The sequence below is a fragment of the Geospiza fortis genome, unplaced genomic scaffold (genome assembly GCF_000277835.1).
Source record: "Geospiza fortis unplaced genomic scaffold, GeoFor_1.0 scaffold327, whole genome shotgun sequence".
NCBI lineage: Eukaryota > Metazoa > Chordata > Aves > Passeriformes > Thraupidae > Geospiza > Geospiza fortis.
The window spans coordinates 2341918-2360083 of record NW_005054410.1 but is presented as its reverse complement, the minus strand read 5'-3'; the positions used below and the strand labels follow the sequence as shown (position 1 = coordinate 2360083).

General features: G+C 36.7%; 1 protein-coding gene across 1 annotated transcript in view; it reads right to left on the bottom strand.

Annotated features, from left to right (window-relative positions):
- The window catches only part of OTOG (otogelin), a 94047-nt gene that overhangs the window by 44124 nt on the left and 31757 nt on the right, over positions 1 to 18166 (bottom strand). The window contains exons 20-26 of the mRNA XM_014309185.2: positions 16410 to 16453; positions 15858 to 16011; positions 6984 to 7091; positions 2739 to 2877; positions 2364 to 2498; positions 1160 to 1306; positions 431 to 550 (exon numbers count right to left, since the gene is read on the bottom strand). Of these exons, the coding sequence (XP_014164660.2) occupies positions 431 to 550; positions 1160 to 1306; positions 2364 to 2498; positions 2739 to 2877; positions 6984 to 7091; positions 15858 to 16011; positions 16410 to 16453 (847 nt within the window). The remainder of the gene's footprint in view (positions 1 to 430; positions 551 to 1159; positions 1307 to 2363; positions 2499 to 2738; positions 2878 to 6983; positions 7092 to 15857; positions 16012 to 16409; positions 16454 to 18166) is intronic.

Here is an 18166-nt window from a genome sequence, read left to right as displayed (position 1 = left end):
TCTAATCAGAGGTACCAGAGAGGCACATAGAACTTTTTTCTTTCCATTGCTATGGCTGCACAGTAAAACGTTTCCCAGCTATGAAAAATCAGCTAAACTGTCAACACACTCTAAAACAAACTCAACATTCTTCCATTATACAGAAATCCCACTACTTTATTGTTCAAACGTAATCAAAAACATTTAAAATATTGTTACAGCATTTTTCTTTACTCTCTAGACACTCTGCAGCAAAAAGGTGATTCTTTTCTTTTCTTCTAACAGACTATGACATCTTTAAGAACCACTGATATTGTCATTTGTATTGCTGCCTGACTGGTTCTCTCAGGAAGGAACTTCTGATTTCATTCAAGGTGAACTTTATGATATAACAGTAAAAAAAATCTACTAGCAAAATATACTAGTAAGCACATTCTCTTTTTCCATGTACCTCTACAGCTGTCCAACTGTTTCCAAACTCTTGTGCGTTTGTTAATTCAAAATTATCTGGAGTCCTCAGTTCATTTACTGTCTTCAAATCAAAATTTCCACACAATCCAGTCAATTCTCCCTGAGAAAAAATTATATATATACACATATATACATATTTATAAAAACGTATTTTCACAAGAGGAAGTACTGTCAGTCATAACCATTTTCAAAACATGCATCTTCAGCTGCTTAATTCTAAATTTGTAATATTTTGATCCTTTTTCAGCTAAATTTCAGTCAAAAGAATGCAGCTTTTTGGTCAGAGGAATTCAGTAACAAAGCTATGGAGGATATCTTATTTTGGCAATGTCATTATTTTGCCTTTTCAGTTATGTGTCCCCAAGCCTTTAAAAAAGGAGATGACCTTTTTGTTCAGAAAAGGGAGCTGTTAGCCAGTTATGTGTTTTTTTAAGCCTCAGCAAAATAACATCTGCTTCAGTCACGTAAGGAATGAGTACTGAAGGAAAACTTCGCCTCAAAGATATTGGCCTCTGTTGTTACAACAGTTATACACAAAAGAGTAACTAAAAAAAAGATAAATGAGAATTAATATTTTCATTGACAAGGTAGCTGAATGCTTCTTTAATTTATTTCTGACAGACTATTCTCTGAAGAATTATGTCTTATTTAACAAGTTTTACATAAATACCTCAAAGAAATGGCAATAAGAGTGTTGACTTGCACCTACCTGCCACTGATGGCCCATCTGCACGTGAACTGTTGTCCTCTGATCCCAAAGAATGGTAATATGTTCATCAGGAAAGTGAACAACAGTGAAAAATCCAGCTTTCCATAACTGCACTTTTTGTAGGCCATCTATGTAACTAGATAAGCTCTGTTCAAAATAAAACAAGGGCGTGAATAATGGAAATAATATCTTCATAAAACATTCACTTGACAGGAAACTAAACACCTAAATGAAATTAACAACGTGGTTCTCTGACACGTCCAAAAACAGGCAGAAGGCCACAGAGGGGAAAAATGTTTAAGCAAAAGGGGCCTGGATTTTGGATGTGAACTGTATTGTATTTTTATGATTTTCCAATTTTAAAAGTTGATTTTATATCAAATTTATAAGATGGGTAATGGACTGAAAATTAGAATGTTAATGATTCATCTGGTCATGAGTAGTCTTAAGGCTCCTGATTATAGTTTTCACTTAGGTATAAGTAATTCTGTCACAGTCACATGCTTTTTTTTGAATATGGATAGGTAAAAAGGATGCATGAAGCAGCCTCTGGAAATAAGGAATCATCCAAATAAGTCCCTAGATCACCATCTTGTTTACAGCATTTTTCTCTTAATCCACTAACAATCAGACTGCAACTTATTTGTAGCACAGACTAAGATGCCTGGTTTAACACAATATCTCAAACTTCCTTTCTATAGTCAGTCTATCAACTGCAAATAGTACTATCTATAATTACTAATATACTAAAATACTAAACATTTACAGAATAGAGTTTGCAGTTTGGCCAAAACAAAATCCAGGCTGTGGAGGATATGCTCCACAGGGGCTGTAATTTGTTAGGATTTTTGAACTGCATAGAAATATTCCTCCTATGTATTCCAGACCTAAGCTCTTAGCTCTAGTACAATTAATAGCAAAACTCCCACTGACTTCAAAATACTCGTATTTCTCCTAAGATATTAAACAGGTATTAAATCTAAACAAAAGAGCTACAATTATCTCCTCTAACATTTTTGTTAAATACAGACAAGATTTTGTTTAACGTTTCCACTGAACAATCCACATGTGATCAGCATTCACTGTAAAGATATTTACACCTCTGCTACTGAAGTGGCACAGTAAGTTTTTGGTTATGAAAGGAAGAAACACCCAGAGAAGTACATATGCTGCTTTTTGATCAGCAGTAAGAAATGAAACTTACTGGATTCCCAGTTTCATCATCAAATACTAAAAGAGATTTTCCAACGTTAATGAAAATGTTTTTTCTGCAAATGATTCCAGTACTAAAGCAGTCAATATTTTCTACAATGACAGAAAGACTGGTTGAAGAAGTCCCCTGGAGAAAAAAAAAGGTCAGTTTTTAAATATATTAATATACATATTGTTACATAGTTCAATTAGCAGAAACCTCACAGCATGTTTATGTTATGTATGATTCAAAGTCTAAACAATGTCCAAAATGAAAAAAACAGGATGTAGGACTCCATAAAATGCACACACAGCAAGTAAGCACAATGGTAGATTTTAACAAGTAGTTTTAAACCAAATTTTAGGGAGTTTTACACAGAAGTCTCACCTTAACCAGGTACACCTTACAAGTTCCAACAAAGTCAAAGGTGAGCCCATCGAAGGTGCGGTAGTGCCGGTCCCCGTACGCCGTGCACATGGACGGGCAAGGCTGGAAGGTGCACTGGAACGACCCGTGCTGGCAAACGCTGAAAAATGCACCACCAATTATGGGAATATCAGCTGCAAGCCCAGACAAATGATTACAGCTATTACACTGAGAAGCAAAGAAACAAATGCTGTGCAAGTGTGAGGAGCGCGGACAGAAGCATTCTGAAATGTTGGCTAGAAGCAAGACACATCAATTAATTCTCTGGGGGAAAAACGTCCAAGTTTGTTCTTCCATGAGAATTTAAAGGCTCCAGAATATATAAGCACCACAAAAGGTTTCAAAAACCCCCAAAAATACAACAAAGAAAACCAACAAAACAAAAAACTCAGTGCAATGTGATACAATTTATTCTGTAGTGCACACCAATAACATGCCACAAGGAGAAAGCCTTCTTTTTCAGTTTTTCACCTGAAAATGTTTTTCAAACATTTTTTTCTGCACAAGCTAAATCTTAAGAGTCAAAAAGTAGCATGCCTTGTTACTAGAGTCTCCACGCATTCTCTGCTGGAATGAGAATTCCACAGAATTACCAAGGAAATGTTACAGTAGCATTTTGGAGCTTGGGCTCCTTAAAAGAACCCTGTTGTTGGACTTACTCTTTTTCCAGATGTCATCACCCCCAAACACCAGCCTAAGAATTTAGGAGCTTCTAGAACAGTCCAAGTTATGTCTGTGGCAACATTTGCATCAAAGGGTTTTCACCACACATCTACAAAATGAGTGCTCAGACCTTGCTGAATTCCCTTTGCAGAATAAGAGAAGAAGTGAATTCTTTTTGCACAATAGGAGGCTTTGAAGCGTTGGCTATTATGCCTCTTTCTGAATCACCCTCTTGCAATCTAAAAACCATTTTCAGAGATGATATAAGTTTTATAAATAATGGATAGAATTTCATTTCCTGCATCCATGAGCAATCATTACAATATAATTTCTGTGTTCCCAAATGACCCAAATATTTAAATTTTCCTTGATAAAGAGACACCAAAGCTGGTGCCTTGGCATAGCTTTAGTATAGGTATCTTTATAAATGTAGGTTAAACTAAATACATCATGTGATATAATTTTGGTACATGCCTAACTTTACTTTTAAAAAAACTATTTTTAATTTCCTCATTAAATGAATGCTGAATATATTACAGGTAAAGTCTGAATGTGACTTACAGAAATACTGGATAAATCTCTAACATTTGACATCTCATATACTGAAGCGGCAGGAAGTATGAAGTTTTCTCTCAGTATAAATTCTTGTCAGTGGAACTTTTCCTTCATATTTCTATCACAGTGCCAGTACACCACTTTTTTCAGAAGGGCAGCAAATATCTAGAAAATCTAGACTGCTCCTGCTACTGCTAGCATCAGGTTTCCTCCAGTTCCTTTAGCAATTAACTTGCACCTACATGGAGCCACTGTGCAGGTTTTCCAAGACTCTGCTTATCCCATCACTGATTTGGTCCATGCTTGCATTTTGCTCCACTACATGTATCAATACACTAAGCAGATGGCTAAAATAAGTTAAAAATACATGTGAGAAGTGTTTTCTGCAGCAAAAAAACAAAGAAATAGCAGGACTTGCTAACTGCAGTCACCTCAGAACAGCAGCAAAGGAAGGAACCTCATCAAGCTGATGGAGAGAGAGGCAAACAGAAGAAATTATGTTTGGACTGCAAAACTAAATGCTGCTTCTCATGTTCTCCTGAGACATTAGGTTTTAGTTTCACTCATGGCCCATCCAAACCTCCATACACTGATGCCTTAAGGGTCTCTAATGTGCAGAAACATTGTTTAGCGTGTAAAGCCCAAGGAGATCCTTTTATTTTTGTTCAGGAACACATTTATAGTCAGAAGGAAGAGATTAAGAAGTACACAACGTCTTTAAAGTCCTCTACACCAGGCATGTCTCATACTAAGTGAACTAACATTTAGTTATCAGAATCTAGAGAGCCCTAGTTGAAAAAGCTGAGCTATCAGAAGCTTCTAAACTTCAAATAGTGTTTTATAAAGCATATTTCCAAGAAGTATTTGTTAAAGAATACAGGAGGCTCAATTCAGCAGCCCACAGAGAATGACCAGGAGTTACTCAATGGTCTCAGCATGATGACAGCAGACCAGCACATCTACTTCAAGTCCATCTTACCTGGCACAGCACACCATCAAAACATTGCTCTGATAGCCTCAACATGAGAACATTTTGTGTTTAATGTTGCCATTACATGCTAAATATTTCAGGTACTTGCACTGAGAACAAAACTTGGGAAACCTAGAGCCACAGGCCAGTCAGACCTCAGAGATTGGTTTGAAAGTTCCTGTCAGTTCACAGGTAGTTTTTCCAACTTAGGAAGTTTGTCTGTCATGTTACTGCTCAACAGATAGATCAATATTTATGTTGCTATCACTACGCCAAGTATGAGTAAGATATTTATTGTCAACACACACCAATTCAATGCACCAACCCCACTATGTGATGACTTCTGTGAGTGCCTAAGTGTGTTTGTTTGCACAGAAGCACTCTCATGCTTTGCATCTTTCCCTTAACACATCAGATACAACCCTGCATACCCACTCAGCAGACTCAGATTTTTATAAGCTTTGTAGCATGCAGAGCTTGTTGTAGGCTCCCCTCTATTCGTCAACAACTGGTTGCCAAAAAGCCATCATCACTTAATCTCTGCTTAGTCTCTGCTTCTGGGCATGGAAGACTACAAAAGCCATGCAAAAGCCATGACAACATTAATGGTTTGCATGAATTAATGAGCCTGGCCTCAGGAAAAAAAAAAGAAAAACGAAAAAAAAGAGAAGGCTAAATATCCAGTGTCTTTCTGCCTGCATTGCTGCTGCCTTTGGTGAAGTCTCATACAGGTTAGTTGGGATAAATTAATTCTCTCTGATGCAAGCAATCCCACACCAGGTCCAAATGGAGAGGCCTTTGGAAACAAGGGGGTGAACAACCCGGGTCGCTTTACCTGCCTGCCCAGTGGAGATGCCTTGTAAGTCGCTTCACCAGTCCACCAAAGGGCTACAAATCTCTTCTAGAGCAGCTACTGAGGACCTGACAAGAGGCAGAGGAAGGCAGTCAGCACAAGGCTGGAGGGGGCACGACATCCAGACAAGGCAGAGCCAGGTGCTGATGGGATGAGCCTTCCCTGGGCTGGGCTACCCTGAGCTGTGCTGGCCAGGAGCAGCAGCTCACCAGGGGACACCAGTTAAAAGCTCCTGGTAAGCTACAAAAAGAGGGAGCTGCTCTGCTGGAAACCTGGAGGCTACACCTCTACCACAGCATCATGGTGCTTGGCAGTACAGCTGGTTTTTCTGAGGCTCTGGAAAGACAAACAGCACTGCTTAGTGCCAGCCTGCAACATTCAGCCTTGGCCAGAGAGAAAAACAGGCAGAGATTGCCATGAAACAAGCTTGTTTCAGATCAGGTAGGTGGGGTGTATTTTCACACTCCTGTGAAGCTTATTAAAATGGCAATAAAACACATCCTACTGAGAGTGCTCGAGGAAACCTGGCAGGGTACGGGCTGCATTGACAACACTGGATAGCAAAAGGAAAAAGGAATCCGTGTCTGCGTGTGTTTAAATGATCCTATCAACCCTTTCCTGTTGGAATTCCCCCTTTGATGGATTCATCAGTTATCCACACACACAAAATCAGTGATCAATCTGTCAGTTTCTCCGCTCAGTACATGAGGTTGCTCAGTACTCCCCTTAATTTAACAGAGTTGTGGATGCAGATTTAAGGACATAGGGCTATGTTCTGGTCTCTAGACTGCTCAGATTCAGTGCTAAATGCAAAAATGAATAAGCAAAAAGCTTTCCAAAATGTCACTCAGGTGTAATATTTAAGGGATTTTACCCCTACTTTAGGAATACTAGCCATAACCTTGAAAATAACAACAAAAATATAAAAACTCTAAATCAAGATTTTTAAAGACCAGAAAGATGCCAAATCACCATTATTTTGTCATATAAAGCACTTTGAAACAACAAAACCTGAACCAGTTTTAATAGCTCTTTGAAGAAATGTAAATATGAAGTCAAAGTAGATAATCTGCTGTGAAATTTATGATCAAAACACATGAAGGAAAAACAATCACCCTACAAATACACAACTAAAATTAACTCACTTAAATAGATCCCCACTTACCATGTATGGCAGGCAGAAATGACTTTGTCACCAGGAAAATATTCCTTTCCTTTCCATGAGCATGGACACTCATCTGCATCCAAGCACATATCCCCGTGTTTCACAAGACTAAAAAAAAAAAGCACAAAAAATACTCATCCAGCAGCAGCATAAATACAAAAATACTTTCCCAAACTTGAAAGTTACTACCACTTATCTTATTGAGACGCAAATAATATTTAAAGTCTTCTGAAACTGAAAAGGCACCATTTTGTTAATCATTGTGTGGGAGCAATTTAGTATCTTCCTTTCGCATGTACCTGAACATTTTATCTTTATTAGGTGCCACCACTTTGGGCACTAACCTTTTAATCACTAACCCTCTAAGACTGACTCATGAATATACAAATTTTAAGGTCAGGGAAACTATAAATTTCTAGAAATTCTCTAAATTTCACCAAATTTCTTGTAACTCAGTCAATTAAACTGCATTTGACTCAAGCCAAAGGATAATCCGTGAGATGTAGGATTTGTACCACAGCCCTTTGTTCTAGTGGTATGCGCCCTTAATCTCCAAAATTAGTGGCATATTTAGTCTAAGGTTTTTTAAATGAGGATTTCTTCTTGTCCTATTCTTTCCTTTCACTGATTGGAAGAGTTTTATTTTACTTGAGTTTTTCTATAGCTGTAGTTACACCTCTTGCTTCATGACTAACTTAATATCAAAAGAGCTATCCTGGCTACATGAAGCTGTTGTATTAATTAATATTTATTTCTGCACCCTATTTATTTCTGCAAGCAGAAATATTACAGGCACCTACATGAAAGCGATTACAAATATACTCAATTTTAGTGGCAGAAGTATCCCTACACTCTTCAAGGGATATTTTCATCATACTGTAGGCTAACCATATGCATAGCTGTTTACAGTTTGACTAATGCTGTGAATTTGTGTTTACACAGAACTCCTAGACAAGCAGATAAAAATGGAAAACTATTAAAGAAAAAAGAAAGTGAAAAAGATTGCTGTTATAGAAAAAGAACAGAGAAATTCTTGCCCAGAGAGACTAAAGCAACCAGTCCTAGTTTTAAAGTAAAATGTTTGTGGCTTTTTGATAATATTCAGAAAACCTGAAACTGGGAAAAGAGATAGAGATAAAGAGAGATCTCAAGTAGATTCTACAAATAAAGGTCATAAAATACACCAGAAGCACTGATTTATTTTATTAAATAATCCATCACTTCACTGAGCCCAAGAAAGTTGCATTTCTTCCAAAAAACAATACATTTTATCAGAAATATTGTCACGGTATCAGATAAGCAAAGCAATATCACTATGGGACCTGAGGGTCCAATAACAGATAGAACAGCTGTGATGACAAATCCATTTCTCAAATGAAAGCTGTGAAACTTGAACTCTTGACAAGCTGCAGCAGTGTCTTTCACTCCAACTTCTGCAGCTCCAAGTTGTTTTGATCCTGCCCCATTCCCTACAACACAAGAATCCAGAGCAGCTAACATGCCAGTTCCACAGTGAAAGGATTCCTTACAGGCACCATGCAGTCTAGGATTATCCTTGTTTCTAATGTTTGAAATGTATTTGTATTGACAAATAAAGAGTCTCTTCAAATGGTACTTTTAGGCAGACAAATTATTTTTTTTCTTCAAGCTACGTTTTTTTGGAATCCCAGTACCTCTCTGTAGTAATACAAATTTTATATAGGTTTTTCTGTGTTCCTAACAGAATCATTGCTCCTGATGTTCAGCACTGTCATTTGGGCAAGATATGGCACTATGGATAAGATGTGATAGGTGTGAGGCACATCCACGACAAACAGGGTAACAATAATGTTTTGTTTCCCTGCTATCCAAAAAGAAACATTTCATCATTGAATTTATCACAGGAAATTTTATTTGTTCATATTGATGAGCTGGTAATTTGTATTTTTCAAATTACATTATACAAATTTGTAACTTGTATTTGACTTAGACTCTTCTTCAGTGCATTATGTATCAGAAAGACATGTAAATTTCTGTGAGGCTTATGAATGGGAACATGCAGAACACCATAAACCCTCCTCCCCCATTAAACTGAAAAACTAATTTTCCTCCAGGGTAGGTGAAGTGTTCTTTCACCTTATTTCAAGCATTGTGTCACTTGGAGACAATCAACTGTGAGACTGAAATTCCCACTGGTTTAAAGCTGCTCAGAACTGAACAGGGCACATTCAGACACAAAGAGATCACACTGACAAGGCAACACTAAATGCAGGTTTTTCCTCATGTTATTACACTGGATTAAAAAAAAATGTGATAACAGCTTTCTCTCTTGTAAAGCCAAGCAAATGGATAGATTTCAATGATCTAAGAATTCACCACAAACACCCTACAGAGAGGCCTTGCACAGCTCCTCTTTGAAGTATCAGACATTTTTCTTGATGCTCATACTTACTGTCCAGCCCACGGGATAATGAACTGCAAAGACACAAGGACAACTATCCATCCCACTTCACCCTGCGGAACATTCACTTTCTTTATTATCTCATTATATCTAGAGCCTTCAGCATTCACACACAAGAAATAAGTAAATAATCTTGGTAAAGGCACTATTAGAAGTAATGTCGCCTGTGACTCATGAAATACTAGTTCTGCAGAGATCCCAAATCTGGACCAAAACAAAAAAAAAAAAAATCACTCTCCCAGGTTCCAGCAGAGCAGTTTTCAACAGTCTATGTCTTGTACAAGCTCCCTCCCCTCTCACCTGCAACAGCCTACCATCAATAGATTTATGCACCCACAAGTACTTTTGCTGGAACATAAAATTTGCTCTCTGAAAGTTTCACAGATCATCCTACAGAGGTCTGTAATAGAGTTTAAGGGAAGCAAAAAATAAACAAAATAAGCAGCAGGGAGCATTTGACTTGTCTAAACAAAAACAAAGTAAATTTTGAGAGAAATACCCAAATGTTAGCAACATGACTGTAGCACATAATGCCTTCATTAGGGTTCACTGTCTACACAGGGAGAGTTAATATATTCAGGCCGTTTTCTTTTTCGCTTGGGGAGCTTCTAAAATCTCCTCTTCCTCTTTCCCCTGGTTTACTATATATAAAAATATTAAGTAACTTTGTAGAATGCTTGGAAGGTTTTCATTATTCTCACTATACCTTCCATCTTTCTGTGTTAACAAATGATTTTGATGCTCTACCTGAGACCATCAGTTTCTTTTGCAGTTTCACCCTGGATTGGAAACCTTCCTGCAGTCAGCTCTATCAACCAGCACCAGAATTTCAGAAGGTAACCCTAAAGATAATGGAAGTCTTCCTTTGGACTAAGCAGTACAGTTCAATATATCTCTTACAAACAAGTCAGAAAGCAGAAGGTCATATGAAAAGGTGCTCCAGAACCTGAATGATACTGGTGAAGTTTTACTGTCAATTAACACAAATACAGGGGAAAAAAAATTAGAGATTTATTTGCAGCTGGTATAAACTAGAAAGTATGAAACCAAAAAGGTTGGTAAGAACTGCAACAGAAAATAAGGAACTCAAAAATATATGAAGAAAATTTGCAAGTCTGCAAAGCAGAAAAGGATGGAAAATAACTGGATTGTCTTGCAACGGCACTGCAAAAGAGGTTTTCTTTGGAAATGAGCTCCTGCACTTATAGCACATTGTGTCTATTGCCATCAGAAGTAGAAACCAGCATAAAAACTTGTGTGGACAAGTATTGGGTCCTGAAACACCCAAACACAGGAACATTGATACAGTCTTTGTAAGAGAATTTTATTTTCCTGAGGAAATATTCAAGTGCATAGCCATGATGGTATCAATTCTTATTTGCCTGGAAAACATTAAATCTCAACAGACCTCTCCAAAGCTCTGCCTAAACCAAAAAATTAAAAATACTTAGCCTGATAGCAGCAGCAGGGCCATCTGGAAGAGTGAAGTTTGGACAGAACAGAGTTTTTATTTTCATGCTAATATTAATAGTAAATTCTGAGTTTAAACTGAGGAGCAGTAGGTCTTCTGAAAAATTATACTAAACATACACCAAAAGCACAGGATTTTTATTTAATCTAAGGAGACTTATTTTAAGACATAACATGGTTAATGTAATTATATTAATAAAGAGTAGTTTTCTAAAAATATTTGAAACTCATCTGTATTCTTCCCATCTTAATTCTTCATTAATATAGTTGTTTGTCCATAGGTACATTTGTAAGACGACAACATTGTTTCCTTTGTGAAAATTAGAAAGTTATGAGTTTTCTTTTTTTTTAATAAAACCTTGCAAGAATGTATTTCAGCTTGTTATGTGTCACTTGATACAAAGCACAGAAAGAAAATCATTGAGAAAGTTTGAGAAGGAAAATCTGGTATGATATTCCTTAGTTACAAAACTTCATTACAGTTACAGGATGTTACAGCTTTGAATTCACTAACTCTTCACTCATCTATTTTATGGAGCAATAAATGATAAAAAAAAAGAGAATGCCATAAAAATTCTAATTACGTTACATTTCCTCAAATTCAGTAAAGTCTAGTTTTTACACAAAAAGTATTCTTCTGTGTTTTAAATAATAAGTTGTCTCCAGAGGGTGAGGATGGGAGAAAGGACTGTTTATTTTTTTTCCTAAAGGTACATACAAAAAAATTTGTCAGGCATTTTGCTTAAAAAGATGGCCCACATAGTTGTGAACAAGTTGCATTGTGTTCTTGAGAGTCAAACACGCACAGGCCATAAAAATAAATACACATACTTGGAATTAAGGAGCTCACTATGTTCCTAGTTATTCTAGAGTGGTGATGCTTTCTTTTTAGGATCAGTCTGTTCACACTAAATAAAATATCGAGTTGGGTATTGGATGTTGCTGAACAGTGAAAAATTAAGTGACCTGAATGTACAGATAACCACTGCTAGCAGCCAGCTGAGAATTAACTTTTTATTCCCTTGCAGTACTAACATTGAAAGGGAAGTTTTTAAAAAGTCACTGAAACAAGGAGAAAATTACAGCCAGTTTTATAAGCATGATTAGGAAGAGAAGTTTAGCTATGATTTAGAGTTCAAATAGAAGTTAGTAATGAAAATTCTGAACCTGAAGTTTCAAAATACTGCAGAGATAGCTTGATCTAGGTTAACTGTATAGTAGTTGTTTTAACATAGCTTTATAGAGGGAACAAAAACACAGAAGGGAAAAAATGATGAAGATGTAATAGGCAGATGCAAAAGAAGCAAAAAACATTACTAATTGCATTTGAGACAATATGTATTTCAAGCTATTGACATAATTCTCCTCATTTGTATTTATTATTCGTATTTAGAGGCTGGTGGGCCTTGGTTTTTCCAGCAAGATGGAATTATTATGAAATAGACACGGATATTGCTAAATATTTCAGCTAATGGAAATAGGAATGGATAACATGATCTAAAATAAATACTGATGTATGTCATTAAACAACCTGAGTCAGTCCACATGAAAGCAACTCTATTCAAAAATCTGACAGGGCTCTTGTTAGAATCATTAAACCACTTAGGTTGGAAAATACCTCTAAGCTAATTAACTCCCACCACTGTAGTACCCCCAACAAAACTATTTATATTGCAAATACAGCCCAAGTTTTATGCTGTACATGCCACAAAGTACAGATCAGTTAAATCCAACTCATGCTGCTGTCAAAGGGCAAAATCCTGTCAAAGAGCAAAGTGGGAAAACTCAAGTAATTCCTTCAGGAAAGGGACTGCTTTTCTTGGCAGCAACACTAAGAGCAGGTTGTAAGCAGCAGTGAACAGAAGCTGTTTTGGAGATCATTACTGGTCTGACTAGACACCAGGGAAAACCAATGGAAGAGGACAGGCACAAATGAGCATATGTCCATTTGGAGCAAACATGTCACACAGCATCCAGAAATGTAGGAAGATACTACTGTTTATTTCTCTCCTTGCCCTTTACTGTCTTTTCTCCTTGTTTCTTCTGCAGTCTGATTAAGGATCCTGTCTCCATGTCAAATCATGCACATTTGGTATAGTCCAGGAGGAAAAATAATTTGATTCATAGAAATTCTGAAGCAGAAAATGTAATTCAAATATTGTACTTGAAAAAATATGCACTGAAAGTATCTTTCTTACCTTTTTGAAATGCAACATATAAATATAGAACATTTCCCTTTAAATGGTGACAGATGAAAACCAGTAAGGAAAAAAATAAATAAAGTCTTAAAAATTACTTAATATGTCAGGCAAAGTAGGGGGAATCAATATTAGGAAGTGAGTTCCAGGAGAATTAATGTTTGATTTCAACTGCTTTTAAAATAGATGTAAAGTGTATCATCAATTTTTGTACCATAAAAACTGTAAGCCATAGAATGATCTCCTGTAAATTTAAGTATTTACTTAAGCATGGTTACTTGCATCTGATTTACTGGCTGTAGAGGAAAAAGAATGAAGCACAGCTGCACTGTAAGCACAGAAAAGGAATGCTAGAAGTAGTGAAGTATTTGAATGAATATTTCAGCTTTCAGATACTAGAAAGATGCACTGAAAAACAAAAATATTGCCCCCTCGAAATCTTAACACCTCTTCTGTGAAAAGAGGTTCCTTTTGTTAAGCACCTTTCAGGGTATCACTGCAGAATATTCATCCCAACTAAACAGATCAGGAAGGTCCTTCTGCCTCAAAAAATCGTAGCTTCCTACATTTCTACAAACAGGTTTCCTAGCTGTGACATATTCGCTTTGCTTCACTCACTTTTAAAATTATTTTACCTAAATCAACTAATCAAACACATTAAACTGATTTCATTACTACTTAAATCAGCTTAGCTTACATGCAATGAATCAAGATAAACTGATGCAAGATCTCAAACAGGAACAAAAGCATGAATAAAGGAATGAAACTTATTATTTCAGCTAAAGGACTTATGTTAAGATCAAAGAAATTCCATTACCCTTTTAAAGTGGACAATGTCACCTCAGTTTTCTATTTCACCACTAAGAACTGATAGCCTAGAAAAGGGATTTCCAAGTTGCATAAAATCAGTGCTTTTGAATCCTGCACTGCTTGAAAGGATATGAACACAGGATGAGGCACTGTATAAAGGTGATGGTATTTTACCCATTTTTCTCTTCCAAAAATTTAATTAAAAACTTTTCATTACTGTGAGCAACTTAGAGCCAGTACACCAATTTGCAGCACAAATCATAGTGTGAATTCAGTGACTGACTAAAACATTAGGGCTCTTCATATCCAACTTCTATCCGGCTTCTATTAAATACATCTATTACTAAAATTCCTAAATAATTAAGATTCATTATCTAAATAAATAAAAAAAAACGGCATAGTTAATACATAGCATGAGTCTCTCACTTTTCCAGAAGCACACCAGAAAGCCACACACTTTTAGGATCATCCTAATTTTTCCTAAAGCAACCTCAAATAAAAACATAAATATATAAGCAATATAGGACCACTAGAGCTGAATATTTAAAATATACAAGTTTTGACAAGTTTGTAAGTGACTTAAATTTCTACATCAGTATAGACTGATATTCCTAATTGAAACCTTAGGCTTGTAACCCTGTTTCCTAGTTCTGCCTTAAGCAGCACCAAGGGTAAAATCCTGAAACACAAAAAAGTCTCTCTCTTTACACATCCTCAAAAAAAAACCAACCCAAACAAATAAAACAGCCAACAAAACAAAACCAAATAATTTTGTTCTATTATCTCTACAGGCAATATACTGTAGAAAAGAAAACAGTTTGCTCAAGTTACAATAAAGACAAATCATCTTAGTTTTGTATTTTTGTCCCTAGGAAATCATAACACTTTGCCCCTTACAACCATAAAACTGTATTATCAGAGTTTTGGGATCCCCAACACTTGACACTGAGTATCCCAATACCAAAAAAAAAAAAGTCATTGCTTACATTCTAGACCTAAATTCCACCAGGAAGCAGTAGAGATCACAAGCTCAGGGGTTATGCACAGCAAAATAGGAGAGAATAAAGTTTATCTGATCTGAGCTGCCAGCCATATAGGCTGCTGAAGGTAGCCTTGAAGTATGTCAGCCTGGTCCAAGAGGGTGAATTTTTGCAATTCTGAAAATATCTGCTTTCAGTTAATTCCACAGTCTACCTTAGCACTCTTCAATATGGTACCATACTGTGAGTTCCACTAATTACAGGTCCACTTCATATCAACCATTTCACATTTCGTGTTTCTGAGTATTAAAGTAAAATCCCAAAATCCTGAGCAGCAATATTTTATCATGAGATAGAAATATCTACACATTACTCAGTATGAGATCCCAGACTTCAGCGGAGCTATTTCATCAGTCCAAATTATTTCAGAGTTATAACACCAAAAAACTTCAGGCCATGGGCTTAAGAAATTAAATTCCATCAAGACTAACATAACTTAAACACAATCATTGTTATTTTTATAATCCAAATTCTCTCAACAATACAGTGCTTGATTCCACAACAGCTCATCTGTATATTATCAGCATAAATCCCCAAGACTTAAGAGATCCTTTTGAGGGAAAAAGTAATGAAAATTATGCCCATGAATAAATAGAATTACCTCCCTCAGCCAAATATTGAAAGAAGATGCTAGATATTTGAAAAGATCTAGATAAACACTCTTCTACTGTAACAAAACAAAATGAATAAAATTGTTTCAATGCCATTTCTATATTCTTGGATTTTTGATCATATTATTATCAAGTATTTAACTCAGTTGTCTCTTGGTTTAGCATTTATTATGACTAACAGCCAGTATTGTAGGGTAAGTCTTCACAAGTTTGATGCTCAGACTTTGAGATCTCAAATTGTCCAAGTAGAATTAATTACTCAATCATGTTTGTGCAGCAAAAGATGCGAATGTGTCTGTACTCACCCTGGTGGGCAGACACAGCCTGACACACAAGGAAGGTGTGCTGAGAAAGTGAGGTTTAGCAGCTGATTCTCACAAGTCCTCTCTCTGCTGAGCTCAGGATCCACTTGTGGATTACTGCAGTTAATATAAATCTGTCCAACTGGGCAGCTGTGTGCTGGGGGGAAATGGACAAATGCTTTAGTCTTCACACCTGAAATTTGTAAAAGAAATCATAATATCCAGCAATACTAGTAATACTCAGCTGCCTCTCCTCATAGTATTTGGGGCAAAGCTAACCTTTGTTTGCCCTACTGAAGGTCTGCTGTTTATCATGAAACCAAGCTCATCTGCATTAGCATGCAAACAAATCAGTATTTTAAAGTACTAGGGGAAAATGTTGCTCAGATCTAACAATATTTTGAACAATTAGGCTGGTACAATTCAGGAGCATTACTTTCACACACAAATAGGATCCCCTCTCAGAAATTAATTAGTACACATTGCACTATCTTCAAGACTGGAGGAAATATATTCACTGGGCTTGAAGCATCTTTTCCTACTCCCTTCACTCACCTATTATGTTGTTGTCACAGTTCATTACTCCATCCCTGCAATGGCTGAAATAGAAATACACAAAAATGTACTGAGAGCCAGGAAGAGCTAAAATATTAATATATTCTATTTAGTAATGCAGAATAAATCAATAGAAAATAATTTTATAAATGTCTGCACTGAACATTATAACTGTGGATAAAGAGTGCGTCGCCTTAACTCATGAAGAACATTAGTTAAATTCCAAACTTATGCTTTATGCATAATGTTATTGGAAGTTAAGAAGCATGAGCTAACAAAAAAATATGTACAGGAATATGCTCCCCATACTGCTCCCCAAAACACAGTTCCCCTGCATGAAACAGTTCGAAGCTGCATAAAACTCAACCTAACAGGATACTGTGTGCAGGGAAGCACTGAGAAAACTAACACTGTCTGCTCCTTTCTAGTTTGAGCTAAAATAGTCCAACAGTCTCCTAAAATGGTAGCAGCTCCTATTGCAGCTCATTGTCAGGGAAAACTGTAGCAGTGCTGGCTGAGTTTCAGATCCTGGTCATCACTAAAGAACCTGAGGCCATGAAATCCAGCACTATTTTCCCATTCTTTTGCAATGGCTAAAGCATCCCCAGGACTCCCATGGCTGGTCAGCAGACTGAGAATCAAATTCTGTGTGTGCTACATCCTCCCTGTGAACACATTTGGAGTTGTGTATGGATCCCAAAGCCCTGCAGGAAAAGCGCTCATGGACTGCACAGTATCACTCAGGCAAGAGGAAAAGGAGTACCAAAGGCAACTGAGAGGGAAACATCTCAAAGGCTGATATAACATGAAAGAAAATATTTTAAAGAACTTGTTGAAAGTAACAGAGCAGAAAAGCTATTCCATAGAGAAGAAATTCCACTTTGAAAGTGGGAAGATCCAAAGAGGAAGCAATTGAAAGGAATAAAGGATGGGGAGAATAAAATAAAGATCATAAATGTTTCTAATAGAAAGCGACAGATAAAAAGAACACTTCATCACATAGCTTTTTTTTCCAGTTCATCCACACATTTACTCCTACAAGATTCCTAATGCATTACTCAGCATAAGGCAATTCCCAGGAGCTGACAGTCTGTACTTGCTGTCATCTTATTGCAGGGGTTCCATACTGCTGTCTCCTATCACAAAAGTTTCATACCTTCTGGGTGTTTCTCTTGGGCAGCTCCTCAGAGCACTGACTCTTTCTTCTTCACAAAGCAGCCAACTGACTCCAATTCCCTTCTCACCCAGCCACCCCACTCTTTTATAGCACTCTTCCTCTCATTGGTTACAGCTGTGGCCTGGTAAAGTCAGGCCTGTTCCTAATCTTTGCTAATTGGCCCAGCTGCAACTCCTTAGGGCTAAGATTACTTTCTACACTATCTTTATTTTCTTCTATCCCCCCTACATGTACTTCTGCATTTGAAAGCCTTTCCTCTCAACAAATCTGTATATAGCCTTATAAAAGAAAAAAACACATCAAGTAAAAATTGTGACTAGATGGGAGACACAGATGTCTAATTCCAGCTAAAATCCTAGTAGTTATAAACCAGTAGATTAATTTTATTAACTAACAAGCTGCCAGATCCCAAGCAATTGCACTGAAATCAACATGAAGAGGATTTTTGTCTACAGCACTTTTTAAATAAACTACATTTGTGGACCATCACATGATCTGCATTCAACCATATATCCATCACATGGGTCAGCAAAATTAGCTGAACTAGACCTTTGAGGAGGAGGACTAAAGATTTAGCAGG